This window comes from Miniopterus schreibersii, assembly GCF_964146895.1.
Source record: "Miniopterus schreibersii genome assembly, chromosome: 6".
NCBI classification, from domain to species: Eukaryota; Metazoa; Chordata; class Mammalia; order Chiroptera; family Miniopteridae; genus Miniopterus; species Miniopterus schreibersii.
In genome coordinates, this window is record NC_138107.1 from 60,801,369 (window position 1) to 60,825,097 (window position 23,729).

The 23,729-nt window shown below is 40.8% G+C and overlaps 1 protein-coding gene across 1 annotated transcript in view; it reads left to right on the plus strand.

Annotated features, from left to right (window-relative positions):
• Positions 1–16,679, plus strand: part of SLC35F1 (solute carrier family 35 member F1) — a 297,476-nt gene extending 280,797 nt beyond the window's left edge. The window contains exon 8 of the mRNA XM_081141424.1: positions 13,397–16,679. Within this exon, the coding sequence (XP_080997550.1) occupies positions 13,397–13,621 (225 nt within the window). The 3' untranslated portion in view covers positions 13,622–16,679. The remainder of the gene's footprint in view (positions 1–13,396) is intronic.
• Positions 16,680–23,729: the final 7,050 nt, after the last annotated feature.

Consider the following 23,729-nt stretch of genomic DNA (forward strand, 5'->3'; position numbering starts at 1 on the left):
ATAAATACATAGCGGGGAAAAACAGGCTAATTAAAATAATCAAAGTATTTTAAAACTTGATGATATAGTAATATATCAAATCACAAGATGTGAAGCACATCTAATAAGTACTGTCATTTCGAAGCAGTTGATGCGTATAAGCAATATTGGAGAGACCTGCTGCAGTTGTAATGCGACTTGAAAATATATGTGATTTCTATTAGCAAAAACATCTACGGTCTATGGTACTGCTAATGCTAATGTAGGTCGCTGCTCACATTTATAATGAAATGCCAAATGTCAGTTAGAGGTCAGTGAAAATAAAAATCCAGGTTTTGTCCAGGTTTACCCTCTGAATTCTATACAGGAACCCCTGATGCTACCAGTTATACAGCTTTGTGCAAAAGAGCTTCCCTCAACCTTTGTTTCCCTGTTTGCAAAATCGAGGTCATAATAGTGGATACTCTATAACTGGTAGCATGAGGATCCCTGTATAGAAATGAAAGAGTGCAGGTAAATCACTTACTGCAGCATCTGGCACGGTGAACACTCAGTAAATAATGCCATTAGTAAGGATGGTAGAATTTTGAGTGCTTATATTTCATGTTCTTCACGCTTTTAGGTATTGCATAAATTATGTATTGCTGAAACAGTACATGAACATTTGTTATTCTTATAATCATAAAACCATAAAGCTATTTTCAGTTTAAAAATACATAAAGCTAGCAGTCCTCTCAAATAAAAAGGAAATCTAAATACGAATCTCTGACATTAAAAAATGGGACATAATTGCAACCGGACACTAATTAGAGGGTTCTAAATGGTTCAGTCTCCATTTTAACTGACAAACATGAACCAAAAAAAATTGAAGTGTTTGTGTCTGTTTTTCTCATTATTTTTACATAAGTTAAACTCTTCACTCATTGCATTGCTAAGCACTAATGTAGTTTATACTTACAGTTTTTTCTCATTTAAATATCTTTGGGGACATGGTTTTATTTTTTAAATAAACACATTGTAAACTGTTCTGTTGCTGCTCAAACCTAGCAGTGTAACTCAGCCTAACTTGAATGTCAATTTTGGCTGCCAGTTTCACACCCAGTTCTTTTCTGATGCTCCATGGAACCAGGCATTTGTGTGCAGGAGTGTGCCTGTTTCCCATGGCCCTGTGGAGGTCCCAGCAGTCATGGAGTGTCTTGGTGTTTCCTTTGTGTACTAGTCTCATCTTTAAATGAAAAGACTGACTTTATATAAGAACTTAGCTCCAGATAAGAAGGGTACTACATGTCTCTTCTCTGCTGGATCCCTAGTGTCTAGTACAGAGCCTGGAATGGTAGGTGTTCAGCAATTATTTATTCAGTGAAAGGCTTATTTCTACAAGAAACATTTGAGTTTAAACTTCAATTTTCTAGGCTAAACATTATCTAGGAATTTTCACATAAGAAGCACAAAAGTTTTTGATTGAGGTGGACTCTTTGCATCTCAAGTCAGTGAAACCAGCTGAAAAGTAAAAAGTTTAGATCCCACAATAGCAAGTCATTGCTTTGATTCATTCTTTGATTATACTGATGGGTGGCTAAGGGAACATGGAAACAAGAGAATATTTAAGCCTTAAGACATTAGATAATTTTATTTTTATAATAGGTACAAAGCTTAATTTAAAAAGGAAAAAAGAACAGAGTGGGAGGGGTCACTTACTGGATATCAAACTGTACTACGAAGCCATTGTAATCAAAACGGCCTGGTATTGGTACAACACCAGACATACAGATCAACAGAACAGAACAGAGACCCCAGGAATAGACCCACACCATTATGGTCAGTTAATATTTGACAAAGGAGGCAAGAGCATACAATGGAGTAAAGACAGTCTCTTCAATAAATGGTGCTGGGAAAATTGGACAACTACATGCAAGAAAATGAAACTAAACCACCAACTTTCACCATACACAAAAATAAACTCAAAATGGATAAAAGACTTAAGTGTAAGATTCGAAACCATAAAAATCCTGGAAGAAAACATAGGCAGTAAAGTCACAGACATTTCACGTAGTAGAATTTTCACTGATACATCTCCTAGGGCAAGAGAAACAAAAGAAAAAAATAAACAATTGGGACTACATCAAACTAAAAAGCTTCTGCATAGCAAAAGAAAACAGCCTCAAAATATAAAGGAAACCCATGGTATGGTAGAATATATTTGCCAAGGATGTATCTGATAAGGGGTTAACTTCCAAAGTGTACAAAGAACTCGTACTACTCAGCAAGAGGAAGACAAACAACCCAATTAAAAAATGGGCAAAGGAGTTAAATAGACACTTCTCCAAAGAGGACATACGGATAGCCAAGAGACACATGAGAAAATGCTCAACATCGCTAATCATCAGAGATGAAAATTAAAACCACAATGAGGTATCACTTCACACCTGTCAGAATGGCTCCATCAACAAGTCAACAAATGACATGTGCTGGCGAGGGCGTGGAGAAAGGGGAACCCTAGTACACTGCTGGTGGGGATGCAGACTGGTGCAGCCACTATGGAAAACAGTATGGAGGTTCCTCAAAAAATTAGAAATGGAGCTGCCATTTCACCCAGTGATCTCACTTCTAGGAATATATCCTAAGAATCCTGAAACACTAATCAGAAAGAATATATGCCCCCCGATGTTCATAGCAGCGCAGTTTACAATACCTAAGATCTGGAAACAGCCCAAGTGCCCATCAGTAGATGAGTGGATTAAAAAGCTGTGGCACATTCACACCATGGAATACTACACAGCCATAAACAAGATGGATCTTGTACCCTTTGGGACAGTATGGATAGACCTGTAAAGTATTATGCTAAGCAAAACAAGCCAGGCAGAGAAAGACAAACATCACATGATCTTACTTATATGTGGAATCTAAAGAACTTAATAAACTGATGAACAGAATAGATTCAATGACATGGAAGCATGGGTCAAACTGACAAATCTTAGAAGGAAAGAGGGGGTTGGGGGGAGAGATTAACCAAAGAATTTCTATGCATATCTGCATAACCCAAGGACACAGACAATGGTGTGGTGAGGGAGTGGGAGGGGGGTGGAAGGGGTGGAATGGGTCAGTGGGGAGAAAAAGGGACATCTGTAATATTTTAAACATTAAAAAAAAAGAAAAAGTAACAGTGTCATTGAATGTCTGTCACATTTTTTATAGCACTCCATGGGCTATGAATATGTAATAATAATTATGTTGAATATTTTATTATGGACTCAATGCCAGTGCTCCTCTGTGATATTCTGGAATTAAAAAGTGAGTGTTGAGAGCTCTATAAGAGAAGACAGCACCTATTTATCATGTACTGAACTTCTTATTTAAACAATATTGATTAGCCATTAAAATCATAATATGATTTCTTCCTTGACAGCTGACACATCATGATGTTCTTTGCAATAAATTACTTGCCCATTTATTTCATTTCTCTGTCTCTCCTGCCACCACCAGGTAAACGTAAGAGAAGGAAATAAAGGATTCCAATATGGTTGCAGGAGAACTCATTTTTCATTTTGTCAAAGGGTTTCTCCATCCAGCGGCCATGGCAATATTTCTTGATGATCATTCATTGCTATGAATTAAGAAAGAGCAGCTTCTTAGTTCATCAATAATCCATTAAGGTTATTCCAAATATGTTGAATTTTAGTTCTTCCCCTGTGCAACTGAAATATAGATTGCTCGTAGAAGCTTGAATATAAGGAATGGAAGAAACAAAAAAGAATTATGTTGCAATGCAGTTCGCCAAGCAGTTAGGAGATGGCAAGAGAACTGGGTGGAGGGTTGAGGACTCTGAGCACTGTGTCAGCTGTCATCATAAGACCATCATGGTGCTCCCTCCTTTTTTCACAGGTCAGTGTTTTGAAAATGAAATGAGATGATATACAGATGCTCCTCGACCTATAGTGGGCTTACATACTGATAAAACCATCATAAATTGAAAATATAAGTTGAAAATGCATTTAATACACATAACATATCAAACATCATAACTTAGCCTAGTCTACCTTAAACACACTCTACACACTTATATTAGCCTACAGTTGGGCAAAATCATCTAACACAGTGAATACACTATAGGGTCTCAGATGGCTCCTGCCCAGCATCACAGAAGAGTATCTTACTCCATATCACTGGCCTGAGAAAAGATCAAAGTTCAGTTTCTACTGAATCTGTATAGCTTTTGCACCATCATAAAGTTGAAAATTTGTATGTCAAACCATCATAAACCAGAGAATGTCTGTACAAGAAAATACTTAGGAAGAAGTAGACACTGGCTTTGTTTGCTAACTAAGATTATCATACTTAATTTAGAACTGTTATTAATTATACTTCTTAAATATGGTTCTCTTCTTAGAATACTTCTCAGGTTGCAAGAAAGGAGACCAATAGAGAAATGAGAGATCTTTATAGATTAAATCCCACTTGCTCATGGTGTGTGATCTTTTTAATGTATTGCTCGATCCGGTTTGCTAGTATTTTGGTGAAAATTTTAGCATCCATGTTCATCAGGGATATTGGCCTGCAACTTTCTTTCTTTACAGTGTATTTATCTGGTTGTGGAATTGGGACAATGCTCACCTCATAAAATGAGCATGGGAGTCTTTCCTCCTCTTGAATTTTTTTGTAATAGTGTGAGAAGGATAAGCATTAATTCTTCTTTGAATATTTGGTAAAATTCACTTGTCCAAGACTTTTGTTTGTTGGGTGGCCCCATTTCTAAATACAAGGGGCATAATTCAGTCCATAACACCGAGGAAGATCTATCATCTTAAGATCTTTTACGTAATCATATCTGCAAAGACCTATTTCCAAATAAGGTAACTAACATTTAAAGATTCCAGGGATTAAGATGTATCTTGCGCGGCCACTTTTCAGTCTACCACACCAAGGGACCAAAATTAATTACTAACTTACATAGACTAATGGATGCTCCAATGTGATGTGTGCCAATGGGGAGTAGTTTCTCAAAATTAATAAACAAGGTAAAGCAGAATAGGAATTTATGAGGATTTCTGTGACTTCTATAATTATGCATCATTGCAAGAAAACTGAACATAACTGAGTCCAAATATTGAGCCTGTAAACCAGGGGTTTATTATTTGCATTGGCACAAAAGCCTTCCATTCCCGACGGGTGGATTGTTGTTATCCTTTTAAATAGCCAATTCTATAAATGCATTTGCAGTTCAACTTGATTCATGCTTGCCTCAGAAAGGGCTCTTGAGGAAAGTTTTTATATCTGTTTTTGCTTTAGCATTTACTCTTTGTGATGTAAAGATAACAATAGCTGACATTTATTGAACATTTACTATGTGCCGCGCACTATTATCCTTAGTTCACTGGTAAGTGACTAGAGGCATGGGAGGTAAGGAACTTGTGCAAGATCACAAAACAAGGAAGTAGAAAACCGAAATACAGAAGCCAGAATTCTGACTCTGGAGCCCATTCTATGAATCACCGCATGATACTTCCTGGGAATATCAGGAAATGGTTGTATTTATTTATATGGTTGTGTTTATTTGTATGGTGGGGTGACCCAACCTTCATTGAGCAGGGTCTGGGCCATTAGTGGTGTTGCCTGAATTGGGTTGTTGAAATTTTCCATTGATTTGTTCACAGGGGATGGTAATGCTTAGAGATGCCTAAGGGATCTCCTGTATTCCAGATACACTCTTCTTTACCTCCATTGTGACGCAGCAGCCCAATTTCCCCTTGGTAGCCAAAATCAACCACCCCAGTCAGCATAGTAACAAGAACCCCCTTCTTTCCATGTTGATTGAGAAACAAGAGAAGCCCAAAGTGGCTAGGTGGTGGTTTTAACTTTCAGAAGTTCCATGGAATCATTTTTGTGTCTCCTGGTGAAATTATTCCTGTCTTTGGAACTAAGACTTTTAGATCAACAGAGCATAAGGTTGCAGTGACAGGAAGCAAAATTTTACTAGTGGATCACTAAGTGTAATAGTGAGTGGGGCCACTCCCATTTCCAGCTGTTGATTCCATTGTACTAGAACAGGGGTTCTCTGGGCTGTGTTGAACAGCAACACTGCTACTTCTATAAACTATCTTTCACTAGCTTAAAATTCAGCCTCCTGAATCAATCCAGCCCATTATGCATCCCTGTGTTGTGTGGAGGGAAATGTCTTGTGATGCAAGTGTAAATTGTGTCAAGGCCACTGCTCAGTGTACCTTGCACACAAGTGTAATCCCTTTTTTGAATATTGATAATAAGAATGATGCATGGGAAGGTGACATAAATGAGCCATCACACAGCCTTTGTTGTCACAACCTATAATTAAACACTCCCACAGGGTAGTCCCCTTTTCTTTCACTTCCGATTTGACTATCATGGTCTTCATTTGTGGGACTGCAGAGGATAGAAATCTGCATGAACGAGGAATCCTATCAATTCATCAAACCAAGTGAAAATGTCTGTTTGTCATATAAAAGATAATGACAGAAATCCATTTTTAACTCCCTGTTGTTGTACTCATGTGTGAAATTACCCACAGGGGAAGATATTTGCCTGTAAAAGAGCCCTATTGGCCTTAGATGTGATCGACTACACACATTGTACTGCCAAATGAATTGGTTTTGCAAACCAAACAAAAGGCCTCATGAATGGAACTGGAATCACACCGGGGGGCACAGCCTGGGGATAGTGTCAGGACACAGAGGCAGGGCCTGGTTGCTGCTTCTCTCCTTAACAAGGCCATGTTTGGAGGGTAAATTGTTTCTCAAGTATTTAAATCTTAGCCATGCCTTGGTTTTCTGATATAGATGAAGAGACCATTTAGCATGTTTACTGGGGCATTCACTGACTTATTTCCTGTGTAGATTATAGGAATTTGGGGTTATTTCCTAATTGGTGAAAGAATGGGAGATGAGGGGTGGAGGTAAGTATTCTTGGTCCCTAGGGACAACTGATTACGGTGTTTGGCGGTAGAGTGTGCCATGCCCACATTTGGTATTTTCCATGCTGTGACCTAAAAGAAAGAAGTATTGCAATATTTAACCAGAAAGATTTAGCCCTTTTCTTCTAAAAAAAAAAAAAAAATGAGGAAGGGAGAAGAAGAGGGGAAATGAGAGGAGGCGAGAGTAGGAGACAGAGCAATAGTAAGGCAGTTCTAAAGAAGCTGAAAAGCTCTGGCCTCTCCAGGCAATTTATTTTCAGTTTAGTAAACTCAGAAGCAGAACTTCTGCATTTTTAATACTCTTAATAATAATAAAAATGATTTTGTTAATTTAGTGCAGAGCCAAGTTTAGGAGGTCTAGCATCAGCTTGTTTATGTTGGCATTTCTGCGGAGCCAGGTCTGTCTAGTTTCCTTGCCTCGAATAGCAATTGGCTCAGACCCAGCAGCCATAGGTCAGGACCAGGCAGAGCCTTTCGTCACAAGATCCCAACCAGGCCCCAGCTTACAGCCTGCCCAGGAATGACTAGCTTCCCCTGGTTCCGCTCCCCACCATCCCTCTCCCAGACTCCAGGTGTGGCCCACAGCTCTCTCAGCCACATAGGGCTGCTGAGAGATGTACTTTATTGCTGAGCTGTCCTCTCCCTTCCACCCAGGAAACTCAGCACATTGGTTTTTTCCCTTCCAAGATTATTGCCCAAAGGGTCAGCCCTTCAATCTCTATATAAAGTGAGGACTCAAGAGAACTTGGGCTCCCCAAATCCGTTTCTATTAGCCCCATCAAGTTTGGACTTTCAAACACTATGGCAGCATTCCATTTAATTATGATTCACTCTTTTAATTGGCATTTTACTTAATCACTGATGGGTCTTCAAATTACTCTGGTACCTAGAACTTCCAAACTGTGTAAGCTGGTTTGAAGCAGAATTGGGCTTATTTATTCCTTCTTGGTCTAGAAATCATGGTTAGGTGTCCCAGTTGATTATATGAGCATTTTCTATCACAGAGTATGGAAGTACAGGGGAAAGAACATTTAAAAAAATTTTTTTTTTGGCATTTATAGAGTATTCAGGACAGTTTTCACAAATTTAATTAAAAGTCTAATTTTCGCCCCAGGCATCACTTGCCTGCTGAAATTGCCAGGCCAATCTCCCTACAAGGAAATTCTCCCAGCAGCTCTTAAACCTCACATTTACCAGCCTGTGCTGCATAACCTTGGGAATGACCAGTCACTACCCTTTATCTTCTACTGACCTATGGTTGCATTGACTGCTGAAACAACTGCTAAGTTTGCAGGTTTCCAGATTCTTCCCTCCTAGGTGTTTTCTGCTAAAGAGTTAAAAATATGGAAAGGCTTAGTTATATCTGTATCTGTTTTAAAGAATAAGCTTGAATAGGAACTAGAAGTGAAATGATTGTGGCCACATATCCTTTGTTTATGTGGAAAACCTCCCCATTAAAGCCATGTCTAAGAACCTTTCAAAATACCCTTGAAATTGTTTCTGAGTAGCTTCCTTATACAGTTCAAGAATTAGTTTCAACTCTTACCATGATCATGTCTCCAAATGGTATGCCTCTTTCATTGTCAGGCTCATATCCAATGAAGCCCTCTTGTTTGGGCTAGATGATTGTCTTTTGAAATTTTAGCAATAATGTCACCCTTGAGCTATGGTCTGAGATATTGGGTTATTTCCTTCCTACCCTCATCACAGATAGCCTTGGGAACGCATGAGTGCTTGAAAGCAGTGTCCCTTCCTTATAGGTTATACAGGAGAAATCTTCAGGAGTAACGTTCTCTCACGTTTCTCAGAGTGAGAAAGTTCAGAAGGCAGATCCGATCAGGTCAGTAGTAGTCGCTCACGAGGGGGGGGGGGGTGTACAAACATTTGAGAGACAGAGAGCGAATACATGCTGGCTCAATTTAGAATAGAGTCATTATTTTTTGGTTATCCAGTCCTGCAGTCCCCTCTCCTCCTACGTATTGAGAAACATCCTTACCTGTATCTTTTTTCTTTCCAGTTTGACCTCATTTCCTTCCTCCTTCCAACTGTATTTTCTCTGAGCTTCCTCTGGCTCTCCAAGTCAGAGCTACATTAGACCTAATCTAAATCTCTCCTTTTTTCTCAGATAATTCCAGTAGCTTTACATGGGTCTCATGCACTCCCCCTTTCCTAAGAGACCTCACCCACTACTCTTTTCCAGGTCTTTCTTCTACCTCACAAGTGACATCGTTCCTTTTTCCTGTTGAATCTTTGTCTTGCTTTGCAGATAGGACTGTGGTGCATCTCTTTGTCAGAGCTCAAATAAAAATTTTACTTCTTGTTATTTGTTAAATCAAGATTAGTTCTGATCATTAATAGGCCCAAGCGAATTCACTGGGCAAAAATGACCAGAGTCCAACATCAGGCACCTTGTAGAAGCCACGTTACACACAGGCATACACATACAGGGACTCTATTAAAGGCACTCCCTGGGAAATAAGAACAAGCCAGGCCCCCCGTACTGAGTGGCTGGTACTTACATCCAGTGAAAGCAGAGCTGTGGCCCAGTCGCTTCACCCTTTACCTTACGCCCCTCTGAGGATTGCCCATGCTCACCTCTGCTCACCCCTGTCATCTCCTTAGTTAAACTGGAAAAAGAAAGCTGCCCTTGAAAACTGTTCTCTTCCTCATCTATTCTAGTTGATATAAATATACTTTGAAATCACTTTCAAACCATGTGGCTTTCTACCTTGTATAAGCTTAGGCGCATTAAAGTCATTAGTTTATTAAAACTCAACTTGGAAGTTCAGTACCAAAGCTAAAATAGAAATTGAATCTGCCCTTCATCGATGTGCTGAATGTCCCACTAGCTAACTAGTGATCGCACCGAGGTGCCAGCTGGCTGAGAGCGAGGCTGAATCCCTCGCTGAAGTTAAAGAGCTTCGTGCAGCTCCGTCATCAGTCTCCCATGCTCCCTCCTCTGGACGCCGGCCTGTGTCCCAGCCAGGAGTGCTTTCTGACCCTTATTACAAAGGAACCGGTCAGGATGGAAAACAGCAGCAGCGAAGTAAACGGAGTGTGCAGTGTGATAGTGTTGACGCAAGGTGCATCCTGTCTCAGCTTCTCACAGCTGCAAGTCAGATGAAACGCGGGCAGGAGGGCGTCTGCAGCACAGAACGTGCACCGTCTCCCCAGGGCCTGCTGTTGACTGGAGTAGGGTGACAAATACACTCCAGGCAGAGCCCTTGTTCTTAAGTGGAGGCAGTGAGCCTCTGCCTGAAACTTGCCTCCTCTGTGCCTCGCAGGTGGCTCAGGCCTCCTGCAGAGTTCCAGAGGAGCTCCTGTTCCCTTTGCTTGCAGAACTACAAATGAGTGTTTCTTTGCAGATAACAGGTTAACAGCTGGGAATATACAGAATTTCCGTTTGGTGGATTTTCTTTTCTAAAATGAATGCTCTGTCAGGATAAGGGTGGCATCCGGAACTGAGGGCCATCCTATTAGGTACCTGATTAAATTATTTTTCTATCACTCTATAAAGGAAAAAAAGAAAAGGAACTTTTTCTTACTTTTTAACAAATACAACTTTTCTGTTGTTATTTCTAACTTTCAATATTTATCCAGATTAATCATAATGCTTGACTTACTACTCCTCTTTTGGGCTAATGTGTTAAATGAAGACTTTCTCTACCGTCTGTTAATAAAATCTTTTGAGTGATTTCCAAGATGCCTCTACCATATAAAATTTTATGCTACCTGTATTTTGACAATTTTAGAGTGGATTCTGTATGAATTAAATGGAAATGCATTGGAAATAAAGCCTAGGCATGTTGTTATTCTAAATCTATGTCCCAGGAAGATACTTTGTAGTGAATTTATCATTCAACTTGATGATCCCATGTCCAAAAAAAGGATAATTCAGGTATTATTTCTTACAATGGCAAAGGTATTAGCTTTACAAAAATGAATATGAAAATATTTGCCATATTGATAAAGTCAGAATACGGGAGCCAAAATCAGAAATTGGGAGAAATTCAAATGCTTCTTGCAGGATGCCCTGTATCAGATTTTTTCCTGCCAACACCCCTACATGACTTCAATTGCCAAATCTTGTTCATCCCAAGTTTGTTAAACCTCTTATTCTAATCCACTGATCAATGACCCTCACTCCTCTACCCAGACTCTTGCCTTCTTCACTGTCCCTCCCAATTCATCATCCTATCACTCTCCTCTGACTGATCCTAGGTTTGAAAATTACCTTTGGAGCCAATGATTACAGATCAATACTTTGATTTCCCTTTCAATGACTTTTGAACATTTTATGTCTGAGGAATGACATTGGATTATAGAGTTGAAAGCTAAAAAATTTCAAATACACCTTTGGTATAGGCTAATTTTAAATTTTTTTCTTTCTTGAGTCTGAAATTTCTCCATTCAAAATAAAAACCAATATCAAATAACATTTAGTAGATGCCTTCACTATGCCTGGCTCTGCACTTGACCCTGGTCAAGAAAGAAACGGTCCCAATTCAAGGAATTAAGAGAGAAAGGTACTTTAAGAGTAATCATTGATTATAATAGCATGCTATAAAAATAATAACAACAAAACATTAATAATAATAACAATGAAGCCAGTATGAATTGAATGCTGGCTGCAATATTGGGACTAAGGTAAGTGTTTCACATGCTTTATCTAATTTAATCTTTATAGCCACCCTATATAGTAGGTACAATTATTATCCCCACTTTACTGATAAGGAAACATGGATCTGGAAAAGCTAAGAAACTTGCCTAAAATGTCAGCTAGAAAGCATTGGAGCTGGGATTTGAATCCAGTTTATAGTAGAAAACAGTTCCAACCCCAAAGCCCCCATTCTGAATCCCCCCCAGCCCCATCTGCTGCAACAGAGGCAGGCTCACCCCTGGACCTGCAAGGCTCTCCACTTGAAGCTAAAGAGGCCGAGTGGAGTTTTGAAAATGAAAGTCACTAACAAAATATTTGAAATGATGGTCAAATTAGGAACAAACTCATTTCATTCACCAGTGTTTCAGATAAAGGACGAATCTGTTGAATGTAGAATTTCGGGAAGCGCATTTGGGGGTAAAGAGGTTTTCTGAGATCATTTGCAACAGCACCTAGTTAGGGGTCTTCTTTCCGTATTAACCGTTTCAAGTGAAGAGAAGCTGTTGCAAGCTGAGTCTAGCATATAAATCCATCTGAGGGTGTACTGTCCTATGGTTTCCGTTCTAGAAAGAAAATCGGAAAATTATCTTTAGTCTTAGCTTTAGCCTTGCTGCTGCTGAAAAATAAATAGAAGGAAAAGAAGAAAGAAAGGAAAAGACCCACGGCAGGAACTTTAGCCACAGGGCTATCTTCCCTATGTGATCTTTTCAAAGCTGCCTCTCCTGTCATAGCCGCCTTTTAACTCTTTACTGTAGCCTCACAACTTTCTTTATAGGTTCTCTGGGTCCTTCTCCTGGTCTCCTTTCTTCCAGCTTCCAATGAACATTTGTGGGATGTTTTTGGTTTTTTGTTTTTACCAGTTTTTCGTTCTTTTAGAATATGAGCATAAAAAATAAAATAGGGAAATCAAATGGATCCTTTTTTCCCTTGGAAAAAATGTGGTCAAGACGGGGACAGTAGCTACTGACTAAAATGAACCTTGGCCAACCATACTGCCTTGTATTGTCCTTGGGCCTGTAGCCCTGCTTCCCCACTGAGACTGTCCAGTCCTTGATGGTAAGGACTATATGTTTTCACTTCTTTTTCCCAGTACAAAGTTCAGTGTTTGATATAGAGAAGACATAAAAGAAACTGTTGAATGGAGTGAAGAATGAATGAATGAATGAACGAACGAATGAAACAACAGAATGGCAACATATATTGTTACTTCAGTCTCCCCCAGTAACTACTGAAGCAGCTATTTCCAGTGTTACTACTCAAGAAGGTTCAGAAGCTGTAGTTTTTCAAAAACATAAATTCTTGGACACTTGTATAAACCATTCTTTTCTTTTTTTCTTACAAACCTCTATCAACTGCCAAGCAAGTCGTTTAGGAAGCAAAATTCTGTATATACAACCCTGCTTGATTTTGTCTTCTGATTGGGTAGGGGGGCAAGAACGGAATGTTACAGGGGTTTTTTCCCACCCAAGGATAATTTAATGCAAAGATAGTCAAATAGCAGTTCCTGCTGAAAAGACAAACAGTGTGGGCACTGGGTTCTGGGGGAATGAGAGAGCCTGATGTGGCTGTGTCGGGGAGGGGTTTGGTGTCCGTGGCTCCATGACAACCTTAATTGGAATATCTATGTTTCTACTGGGCTCAAGGAGGCCAACAACAGCCAGCTCTGTGTTGAGTGAAACTGGAGACTTTTTGCTTTTAACTTGATGCATTTTAATTTGTGCTTAACTGGCTGTCCCACATCAGGCCCTCGGTGGCATTTTAGGGACAGTTAGCTATGTGTTCCCAGTGCTAACGAGCTGTGTGTGGTGTCTCAGTTTTCAGGACTTTACCTGCTGTCTTTCTTCACCATCCTCATCGGGCTGGTGCTCTACTCCTCCACCTCCACCTACATAGCGCAGGACCCCCGCGTGTACAAGCAGTTCCGCAACCCCGCGGGCCCCGTGCTGGACTTGCCCGCCGCGGCCCAGGTGGAGCCCTCGGTCACCTACACCAGCCTGGGCCAGGAGACGGAAGAGGAGCCCCGCGTCCGGGTGGCCTAGGGGGCGCCGCGCCTCGCATTGTCTCGGTATTGTGCGTGGAGAAAGGTATTTATCAGGTGTAGTTCACACAGGTGGACTGCAAGGTAGCAAACCCAAAAGCCTGGGAGAGGCACAAGCTAAACATCACGGGAGCCAGGCTCTCATCCACCTGACTTGGAGAGATTCCCCGCTCGTGTGTATCCAGATCACAACACCCCTGCATTAATTACTGTGAAAATTTTTTAATCAAAAGCAAGTGTTATGATCATTTTTATTACTATTGTTACTCTTATTACACCAAGTTTCAGAAGGATGTTTTGTACTCCTGATGGGAACTATTGCCAGGCCCACATGTAGTTAACATAAATCCCACTTTTCTATGGCAAGTCCCTTTTTAAGAGTCATACTTTATTTTTATTTATTTTTCGCACAGTCTCTGAGTGCTGCATGCCATAGGAGCTCCACTCTGAGAAGTTTCCTTAGCCTAGGGACCTGGTGGCTGATGGTTTCCTCTGTTACTTGTTATATTGCCCACTCAGTAAGTACTTTGTGCTGTGACCTTTGTGGGGAAGGGCAACTGACCACATAATTCTCTATTCCAGGAATAGATATAAAACAAATACGTTAGCCTTTTTACATTTTGATTTCTGATTACTCCTGGTAATTGCCTTTCTGTTGTGCCACCTTGATTCTGCCAATTAAGTCCCTGAAATAACAGGATAAGGAACATTCCATTTCTCTGGCTAATGGGAAAGCTCAGGAGTAATATAACCTGTGTTCAGGGTAATACATAGTTTTAAAAATCTTGTTGCCCCTCCTTATATCCCCTCTTCAAAAAATAGATTTGCTTTTCTTTTCTCCTTAGATTCCTTTAATGATAATATGGAAATTAATCAAGGTATTGGCAAAAGCCATGGTCCTCTGCCCTCTTGATTGTGTGACACCCTTTCTGAAACACAGCAACATGCAGTTACCTTTATTGTAGAATAGTTTGGGCTCTGTGGCCTCCCAACAAAGTCAAGGTGCTGATAGGGAGCAGTCTCTGACAGTAGCTCGAATGTTCTGGCCACTATGTAGTGGTAAAGATGTTGCCAGTGAGAAAGTCGGGCATTTTGGTTATATTTAGCATCCATTCAATAACAATACATCAACACAACATCCTCATGGATACAGAGAATATGGCTGGGTCCCGAAAAGGCTCTGAGGGATATGTCACTACTCTAATTCTGTTGCCCTTAAAATAACATTTTCCAAACAGAGGAAATCAAGAAACACCACAGATCTCTATGATTTAGCAATAGATTCTTTGCGTCGGTATATAAAATGGTCTTCATGATTGGCTGGCTTCAACATCATTCAAAAAAAATCCTCGATAAAGTTACAGAGTTTGTAAAGAAAGAGTAAATGCTCATAAACTTTGGGCAAGGAAAAGCAATGAATCTTAAGCAAGTAAAGCAAAACACCAGAGGGGTCTCTGTAAAGTCGAAGGACAGACTGCCACTTAGTCAGGATTCCTATGTAGCCTGAGCAAGGCGCTAAATACAGAGGCAAAGCATCTCATGCCGTCAGTCAGCGTCCACGTGGCCCCTCGGCATGCCTCCTCCCCAGGGCTGGTAGCTGTGCCCTTGCAGATGGAGAAGAAAAAGTATCTTTTATGATAGTCAGATATTATGCTCATCTGTGTTCAGCCCCCTTAGAAACACGTTTTATTTTCTCTGGGATAAATGAAAATCAATGTTAAAGCTATATCCAGTCAAAACAATTTTGCCAATGTCTGCTCTCTGCTACCTTTTAAACCAATTAAATACCTTTCTCTGAATATTTTGTTCATTCAGATCTGAAGACCTTTAAAGACTGTGGTTTTCTTTTTGTGTTTACATTCCTTTGGTTTGCATAATTTGCTTGATTTATTGCATTTTTAGTATTTATTTTAAGCCAAATGTTTTAGCTTTTTTTATTCATTTTTGTGACACTAATTTGTAGTTGCTTAGTAAAGTCTTAGGAGAAATAAGTGGATGAAAGTTTTCCTAGTTGACTCAATGGACTGGGAATCTTTTTTAAAATTTAAATTTCAAAAAGGTTTGCAATCAGTGGATGGCTAAAAGTTGCCATCTGAATTATTTTCTAGGATATTTTAATTGACTCCATTGTATGGAAACCTAGTGTGAATGTTAAGGTGAATTCACTGTATACCCTTTATCATCATCCAGTGTCCTTGTACACAAGATTTTCATGTCCCTGGGGTACCTCACTGTGTCGGTTTGTCTCCATTTAGAAAGGCTGATAACACTGAATTGTCCAAGATCGGGAGTTCCAGATCAATTCTTTGGAACAAAAGAAAATAGCAGGAAACACACTTTTTTCAGTGTAAAAACATTGATCCTTTGGGAGTGGGGTGGGAAATGGGTGTGGGACATTAACTCTAGCTGTTTTCATTTCTAAAAGTTCATAAGGTCAGTAGACACCAGCAAAAATGTCAGCTTTTCAACGCGCCACCCCACCCCCCTCCACGAGTGAGACTAGCAACCTGTATAGAATTTGAATGGCTAAGCCAACCGCAGCTTTCCTAACCCCGCCTAGGGAGAAGCGGAGGTTCCTGCCTCAATGAAAACTTGCACTGGGGACAGAGCTTGCCTTGGTCACACCTTCCCACATCTTCAAACTCTGAGATTCACACCCAGGTAGACCAAGCAATTAGAAAAATTTGCACCACTGTGTCCCATGAAAACGTTTCAATGTTTAGTTTAGATATTGCTAACTTGTGCTATTAACCTTTTGAGAAGCGTGTGGTATTGTTTGTTTTGGGTTCCTTTTTTGATTTATAACCATTTAGTAGTCCCCAGCTAGCGACCAGTACAGATTTTACCCCATGGGTAGGATTCTATTGTCAAGCCACATAACAAAGCACACTAATCCAGACACCGCAAATGGAAAATATGAACCAAAAAAAGAAATTTACACCAATACGTTGAGCAAACTCTCCATTTTTGATATTTGCATGCTCCCCTACGGACTGGCTGTGGCAATGTAATGCCTGTATAATGTTTTCAAATAAAAATAAATGCTTTATGAAAGCTCCGAGCTCTTGGTTTTCTTGAGTGTTTGTCTATGACACTATGACAACCATGGAAGCAGCTCCTGAGGAATGCTAGAAATAGCAACAAACGTGGATAGCTGGGCACATATCAAAATAAAACCAGAAAGAAAATATTTCCAAATTAGGAAGGGCACAGTTGGTCTCAGAACTGTAGCTTCAAAAAGTCAAATTGAGCATGTTTGTGATTTGCAAAATTAATTACTTATCTGGATGCTTAAGAAGGCTCCAGGGCTGCAATCTCCAGGCCCACATTGAAAACACACGTAGGACAATATAAATGTACCCCCAAGAAACAGTTTCTCATAAAGAAGAAAGTTCTGTGCATGCTGCCCTTGGCACGATGCCAGACTTAATGGATGAGCCTTCTTCCGGAGCAGGACATTTATAAAGCTGCACTGTTCACGTCCCTGCTCAGAACTCGCACCCTATCCTGTCATCCTCTCTCCCCCGCTAAGTGGAGTCGCCCAGCAACCCCGTCAGTACTTGGAGATGATTGGATATAAATTCCGTGCCCTTGCCTTTCTGGTTCACAGTCAGACTTCAAAAATGAAGTGAGCCAAAAACACTGTGTGTCCAAGTTATATATTTAAAATATTTTTAAAAGAAAAACATTCATTTTTCAGGATAAAAGGAACAGTAGCATACTGATGCTTTATGAAGTCTTCTTAAGTTGCCATCCATCGTGATCTGCTTTTATAAATAGTTAGAACAGTGTGTACTTAATAGAAACAATTTGCTTGAAAACGTGACTCGCAGTTTAAAAAAAGTTTTTCCTTGAAAAATGTAAATGTTTCTTTAAAGTATTGTCTATGTTTTTCAGTAAACTTTTGGATCAAAGATGAAATACAGTTGAACTTCAACCCGGCCTGTGTTCAAATGCCCAGCAATCCTAAATGATTGGGGCCCAATCTTATATAATAAATGTGTAAATCATGTGTAGTCTGTCTTCCCAGTGAATTATCACTTTCTTAAGAGAAAGACCTGTGTTTCCTAAATGCTTAGGAGTTCTTGCAAAGGCAAGATAAGGCAGCACTTGAATGACCTGTGCGACTATTACCATGAAAGAAACGAAGCAGCAAGTAATACTCAGCAGGAGATTGTGATTTGTTATGTCATCCTGACGTTCCATAGGAAAGCAAACGGCAGTGTCTGAAACAACAGGAACTGACATGAAATCCAGCCTATCCGTCTTCAGTGCCTGGAAAAATACCTCGCGCATGGAAGGCACTCATACAGCTTGTTTTGAATGCACTCTAACTTCTAAGTCAGAAATACAAAGTGCAAGGGTATTCTGTTACAAAATGTCCCCTTTTTTCCTTCTACTCCTCTTACGTACTTTTTCTGTAAAATTCCTGTTCTTGGAAAGGAAGAAATCATCAGTTTCACTTCAGTGCACACTTGGATTTTTTACTAACCCTTGATATGTTTGGCCATTCCGGTTGGCCTTGGGATATAAAACAAAGCAACATTCTTTTTTAACTTGCAAGTTGTGTTTTTTATTTTATTAAATTGCTTCTTTTTAAAATATATATCTGTATTGATTTGAGAGAGAGGAAGGGAGAGGAGAGAGAGAGATAGAAACATCAGTGATGAGAGTCATTGATCGGCTGCCTCCCGCACGCCCCCCGCTGGGGATCGAGTCTGAAACCCGGGTATGTGCCCTGACCGGGATCTCCTGGATCCTAGTTCGATGCTCAACTGCTGAGCCACGCCATCAGGCTAAATTGCTTCTTAGTTATGTACACTCATCTTCCTTTTTTCCTTTCTGCCATTTTTCTTTGATTCCCCCCCCCCTTTTTTTTGGTCTTTTTTCTTTCTGCAGGCACAGACCAAGGGCTCACCATGGGCCACCTAGACAGTGTCTCTGCCCTTTGTTCTATGTGGTCAAATCTGTTTAATTCAGAAAGATTATAAAACAGCTGGGAAGCCCACACTGACCAGATGGCCCTTCATCAGTGCCTGAGAGGACAGGCCATTGTGTGCCACTTTTCAGACAGCAGACAAGTTGCCTCCAATCACTACTGAAGCCTTATTAATGAGAAAAACTAATGATGAGAGGGAGGAGATCTCTGGGAATAGACTAAAATCAGGGGCTTTCATCTAGATAGACGAAGGTTTGGTGTAAGACTACATCTATAAAAGCATGAAAATGAGCTTGTTTACCAGGACTTCACATTAGAGCTGGGAATGATCCCGTAATGCTAGGAGGATAATTTCAGGATAGATAAATATTACTTTACACTGGGGAATAATCTTCCTGAACTTATTACCCCAAAGTGATGGCACTGGCTAAAAATGTGTTAGGTCATCTAATAGGTGGACGAGCTCCAATGGGGCATTAAGTGAGCTGTGTAAGTCATTATCCAATCTCTTAACACTTTCAGAGTGAAGGCAGGCGCTACTAAGAGTTATGTCTGGACAACAAGCATAGGCCCAGTCTGTCACAGGCGAACCTGGACGTGTGGCCTCCCTGGCCTTGAGAGAGACGCTGCACAGCCAGTGACTAGGCGTGTCTTCCTGCTGTCTGAGGAAGACCGTCTGCGTGAAGAGGACCGTCTGCCCACACTGGTGAGGCTGCTGCTACTGAATTCTTATTCCTGGAGGACAACCCCCTCCTGGGTTCCCATCTTACTGCTCAGACCTTCTCCTTGGAAACATCTGTAGCCAGGAGGGGTAGGAAAGTGAGCAGAGTTCAACGAGAGTACCTTAAACATCCTCACCATTGTTTCACTGCTAAATGTGTAAAAAAGTAAGAATAAGAGAGAAACGTGTGGTTAAAAGAGGCAGTGCTACTGGAATTATTCAGAAGTAAAACTGCATTAGAAGCCAACAAGCCCACACACTTCAAGAAATGCTGAATGACAAATAAATGCATTCATGAATGAACGCATAGTACTCCTGGCAGGAAGAAGGAGCCTCCTAAAGTGCTGAACAGCGGGTGCCCTGTGGCACAGGATCAAAATCATTTTTTGCAGTTTTGCACCGACGTTTCCCCATTTTGCCCACTAATGCCATTTCTGGGATTTGGGGCTCAAGGGTTGAAACATGGGGTGATACCTACATTTGGGCAACATTGGGTCTTTTTCATGCTTCTTGGCCTTGTCTTCTTGGGCAGGGGGATTGTTTTCATGGTACCAACGAGGTTTGATAAATTTTAAGTAATAGTGATAATTGCAGTTTCACAGATGGTTGGCCACCTGCCAATTTCACAGCAAACTAGAAAAGCAATAAAGAAAATCTACTTGTTCTTAAAATGACTACTTTACTAAATGAAATTACTAAAGAGAGAGGAAACGGGCTAATCACTGGAATAATCAAAACAGTCTCATTATGGGACTCCCTGTGAGCTTTCGTTTGAATTCTCTAATGTAGTTTTTGGCATTAAATAGGATTTTAAAAGCTAAATAGGTCACACATGCATATGGATGGCTGAGTGAATCACATAACCGCTTTATGTGCCCCAAGACTCTGCCCATCAGGCTGCATTTTAATTAAAAGGAAAATTGTCAGAGGAGGACAACTTAATGTGGAGAGTTTGGTGTCAGAGTTGAAAACTGAGGCTTCACTTGGCATTCAGTTTTCAATCCATAATCATGACTTCCAAACAATGAAGTTCATTTTCATCTTAGTCCTAAGCTTAGACACAGAATTGGAGAGCCACAGGGAACATTGGAGATCATTTCATTCAAAATCTCAAGTCTTTTTATGACATGTAAGTATGGAGATGGTTTAGTTGAAGGCAAGATATTTAGCCTGGAGAAGCTATAGCCTTGTTCACTGCTGATAAAATTCTGTGGATAACACCATAGTGTGTGATTCTGCAGTTAAAGCAGCTGCTCTGTGATCACTGGAAACCAGAGTCAGAAAGCTAAAGCAGATCTTCCCCATTTAAGGGACTGGGCAGCTTGTTAGGCAGCTTGGTTAAATGGCCCTTAGGACGATCCCAATTTCCAACCAACTCTGAAAGTGGAATTCCAAAGAGAAAAGAAAGGAAAAGCACCTGGTACGTGCCCAAGGCAAACTGCCCTTGCCCTTCTGGATTGAATCCATCCAGGCACATTTGCTGATGGGAAATTCTCCCTCTGTTCCTCTTACTCAACACACAAGTGTAAAAGGGATCTTGGGACTGGCATTGCCCGTGACGCTCCCAGAACCAGATAAGCTACTAAAAGTTGCAGTGGTCCATCTGTAACTGCTGGCCCAAGAGTTGAGAACTCACTATTTGCATGGGGAGATGTCTTACCCCCAGATGCCCACTAGCTGTCACTTCTATATTCCCCAATGACCTATGGCAGGTCAGTGTCACTAGTGAGGCCGCTGCTCGTGGGAAACGCCGTTACCCGAAAGAGGATATGGGCCTCGGCGGGTCTGCCTAGGGCCGGCAGGTAGTGTGCGGGTTCTTGACTTTGTGCAGGAAAAATTTCACAGCGCGAGTTCAGGTGAGTATGAGAGAATATTTATTAAAGCTGGGGACAGGAACACAAGAAAGGGCTTAGCATAGAAGAAGCAACAGGAGAGCCTGGGCTGGGCTGCCCTGGCTGTCTGGGGAGTCAGAGAGAAGGGGGCCCTGGGAACAGATTGAGGTTCAGGGGACGAGCTGCTGCTGCCCATTGCTCCCAGAGGGAGGGCACGCACTGGGTCCTTTGTCTCGAGGCTGTATCTCTTTCTCACAGGCGGGAATCTTAGGGGAGGTCTCGGGAGGGTTTTAGCAGAATACTCCAGTTTTCTAGGTGTGGGCCTCCAGGGCCATGGTCTCCACTGACTGGTCAGTGTCAGGGGCGCATTAGTCATCGCAGCTGGTCCTGGTGCTGCCCACCTGGTTTTGCTGCTTTTCTGGGTCTGGAGCTGAAATATAACTGAGGCCTAGATGTTATTTCTAGGGAGGTGGCCTGTATCTGTCAGGTTGTTCAGCTATCTGTCTCCATTTCCCTATTCCACATGTCCTGGCTTACTGGACTTTCTCAATGTCACCTGCGACGGAATGAAGCCAGACTTGACTCTGAGGTAAAGGAGCTTCTGTGTTCCTCCTGACTACTGGAACAAAATGAACCACTCGGTCAAGTGGCCCTTGTGATGCAAGGATGTGGGGAAATAAAAATCGTACAAGAGATGATATAGAAGCTCTGAAAATTTAAAAGCAAAGTTCGCCTCAGGAATGCATGCTGCTGTTCTTGCTGGCACATCTTTTAGAGTCTTTGGGTTCTCTGGGGCCACCCCCCCACTCCTGGGTTAGTGAGGGTACTTTTCAGTGAAAGCACTCTTCTATTTCTCTCGTGGTTGGTTGAATGTATTCGTTCTGTTTATAAATCAATCTCCTTTTCTTGATTCTTGACATTGTAAAGAAATAGACTTTATGTACTCATGCAATTTTATTATTTACATTATTATGATAAAGTGGAATATCTTCTTCAGGGTACGGCATAATTCCTGTCTGTTTCTAATGAGACTGTACCAGCATGGGCTTTCTGGCATCACATTATTTCTGTCTGTTCCTCCTGGAATGACTCACCCAGTGTCACAGCAGCATTCCACGTTCACTGCCACCTTCTCCGCCTCGTCTTTCCACGTCACTAGTTCATTCTTGATGACTGCTCCTTCGAGCATTTCAAGAAAATGGTTTCCTTTATTTTAGAACTTAACTATATTTGATCTTTTGTCTTTAAAGCCATTTAAGAAAAGGAGAAAACTCTAATGCACATGAATGATCATATCTCAGATGCTGTCTCCAGGCTGTATGCACATTTGTTTTAATAAATACAATATGATTAGATTTTTAATATCACACTGCATAATCATGCAGTGAAAACAGTCTGGGTCCTAAATAACAATGTCTTAAAAATCAAATCATGGTTCTAAAAAAATAAAAGAAATTTTTTTCTAATGTCCTTACCTGTCAACTCTATACTTCAAAATTCCCACATTAGCGAAACACTGTGAAATGTTTTACTGCTGGTGGAGTTGGTTCATGACATCCATTCTGCAGATAAACCCACTTTCTTTAGTGGGATTATTACCTACTTTAACTTCTTTTTGTCTTGCATTTTTACTCCCAAAATGTTCAGAAAAAACATTTTGCATTGTCCTTTCATTCACCCAAGGAAACATCCTTGGAAGGAATTCAAGACCAGGTAGAATACTGTGGAGATGATAACGTATAGCAAATAATTCACTGCTACCCAGACTACAATAAACTGAAAGCTATTTTTTTTCTTACAAGCTTCATCCGTAGAAGAACAGAAATAAGTAAAAGTATTAATTTTAGAAATGAAAATCTGAAAAATAAGGCAATAAAGTTAGGCCTCCAAATCAAACTAAATGGAAGTTTTGGTTAAAGTCAGATGTTTTGTACCAACTGAGGGTCTGGCCTTGACTGGCCTTGTAACAAGTGGGCAGGTGTGGACAGGATTCCTGATAGATTTAGTTCAGTTCGCATGTTCAGCCAGTGTGGTAAACAGATGCCAGCAGAGCTGTGTGCCCCAACGGAGGCAAAGTCAAGATGTGGGAAGAGAATCCCAAATAACTGCCATTAGCTCATACTTACCTTTGATAATGCCCCTCTTTGGACTCAGCAGAAGGGATTCCAGAACCTACTTCTATTTGGGAACTTGAGACCACCTTTCAGCCACTTGCTTACAGGCTGTCTTATTTATTTGAGCTATGTACACTTGATGATGATTTTCTCCGGGGAAGGAAATGTGAAAATCCTTCTGCCTCTACTCCTCTGCAACTTGATCTAGTAGCTGTGTCTATTTTTTTTTTTTTTTAAGGGATGTGTTCCTCTTACATTCATCATTTGAACATCTTATTCCAGCTGTCACACTCAACAACGGCTGTGAACTTTGGGCTACAAGGTTTCTCTGGGAAGCCCAAGAACAACTAAAAACAAGGCCAAAGACCTTGATTTTGCCCAGCATGCCAGGGTACATCTTGTTCTGAGTGAGATGAATGCCTGAGAACTAAGCAGTTAGGCTACATTCCTCCTTCCTGAATGCAGCTGGAGCTGTGCTTAGGATTCAATTCCATTGCATGACC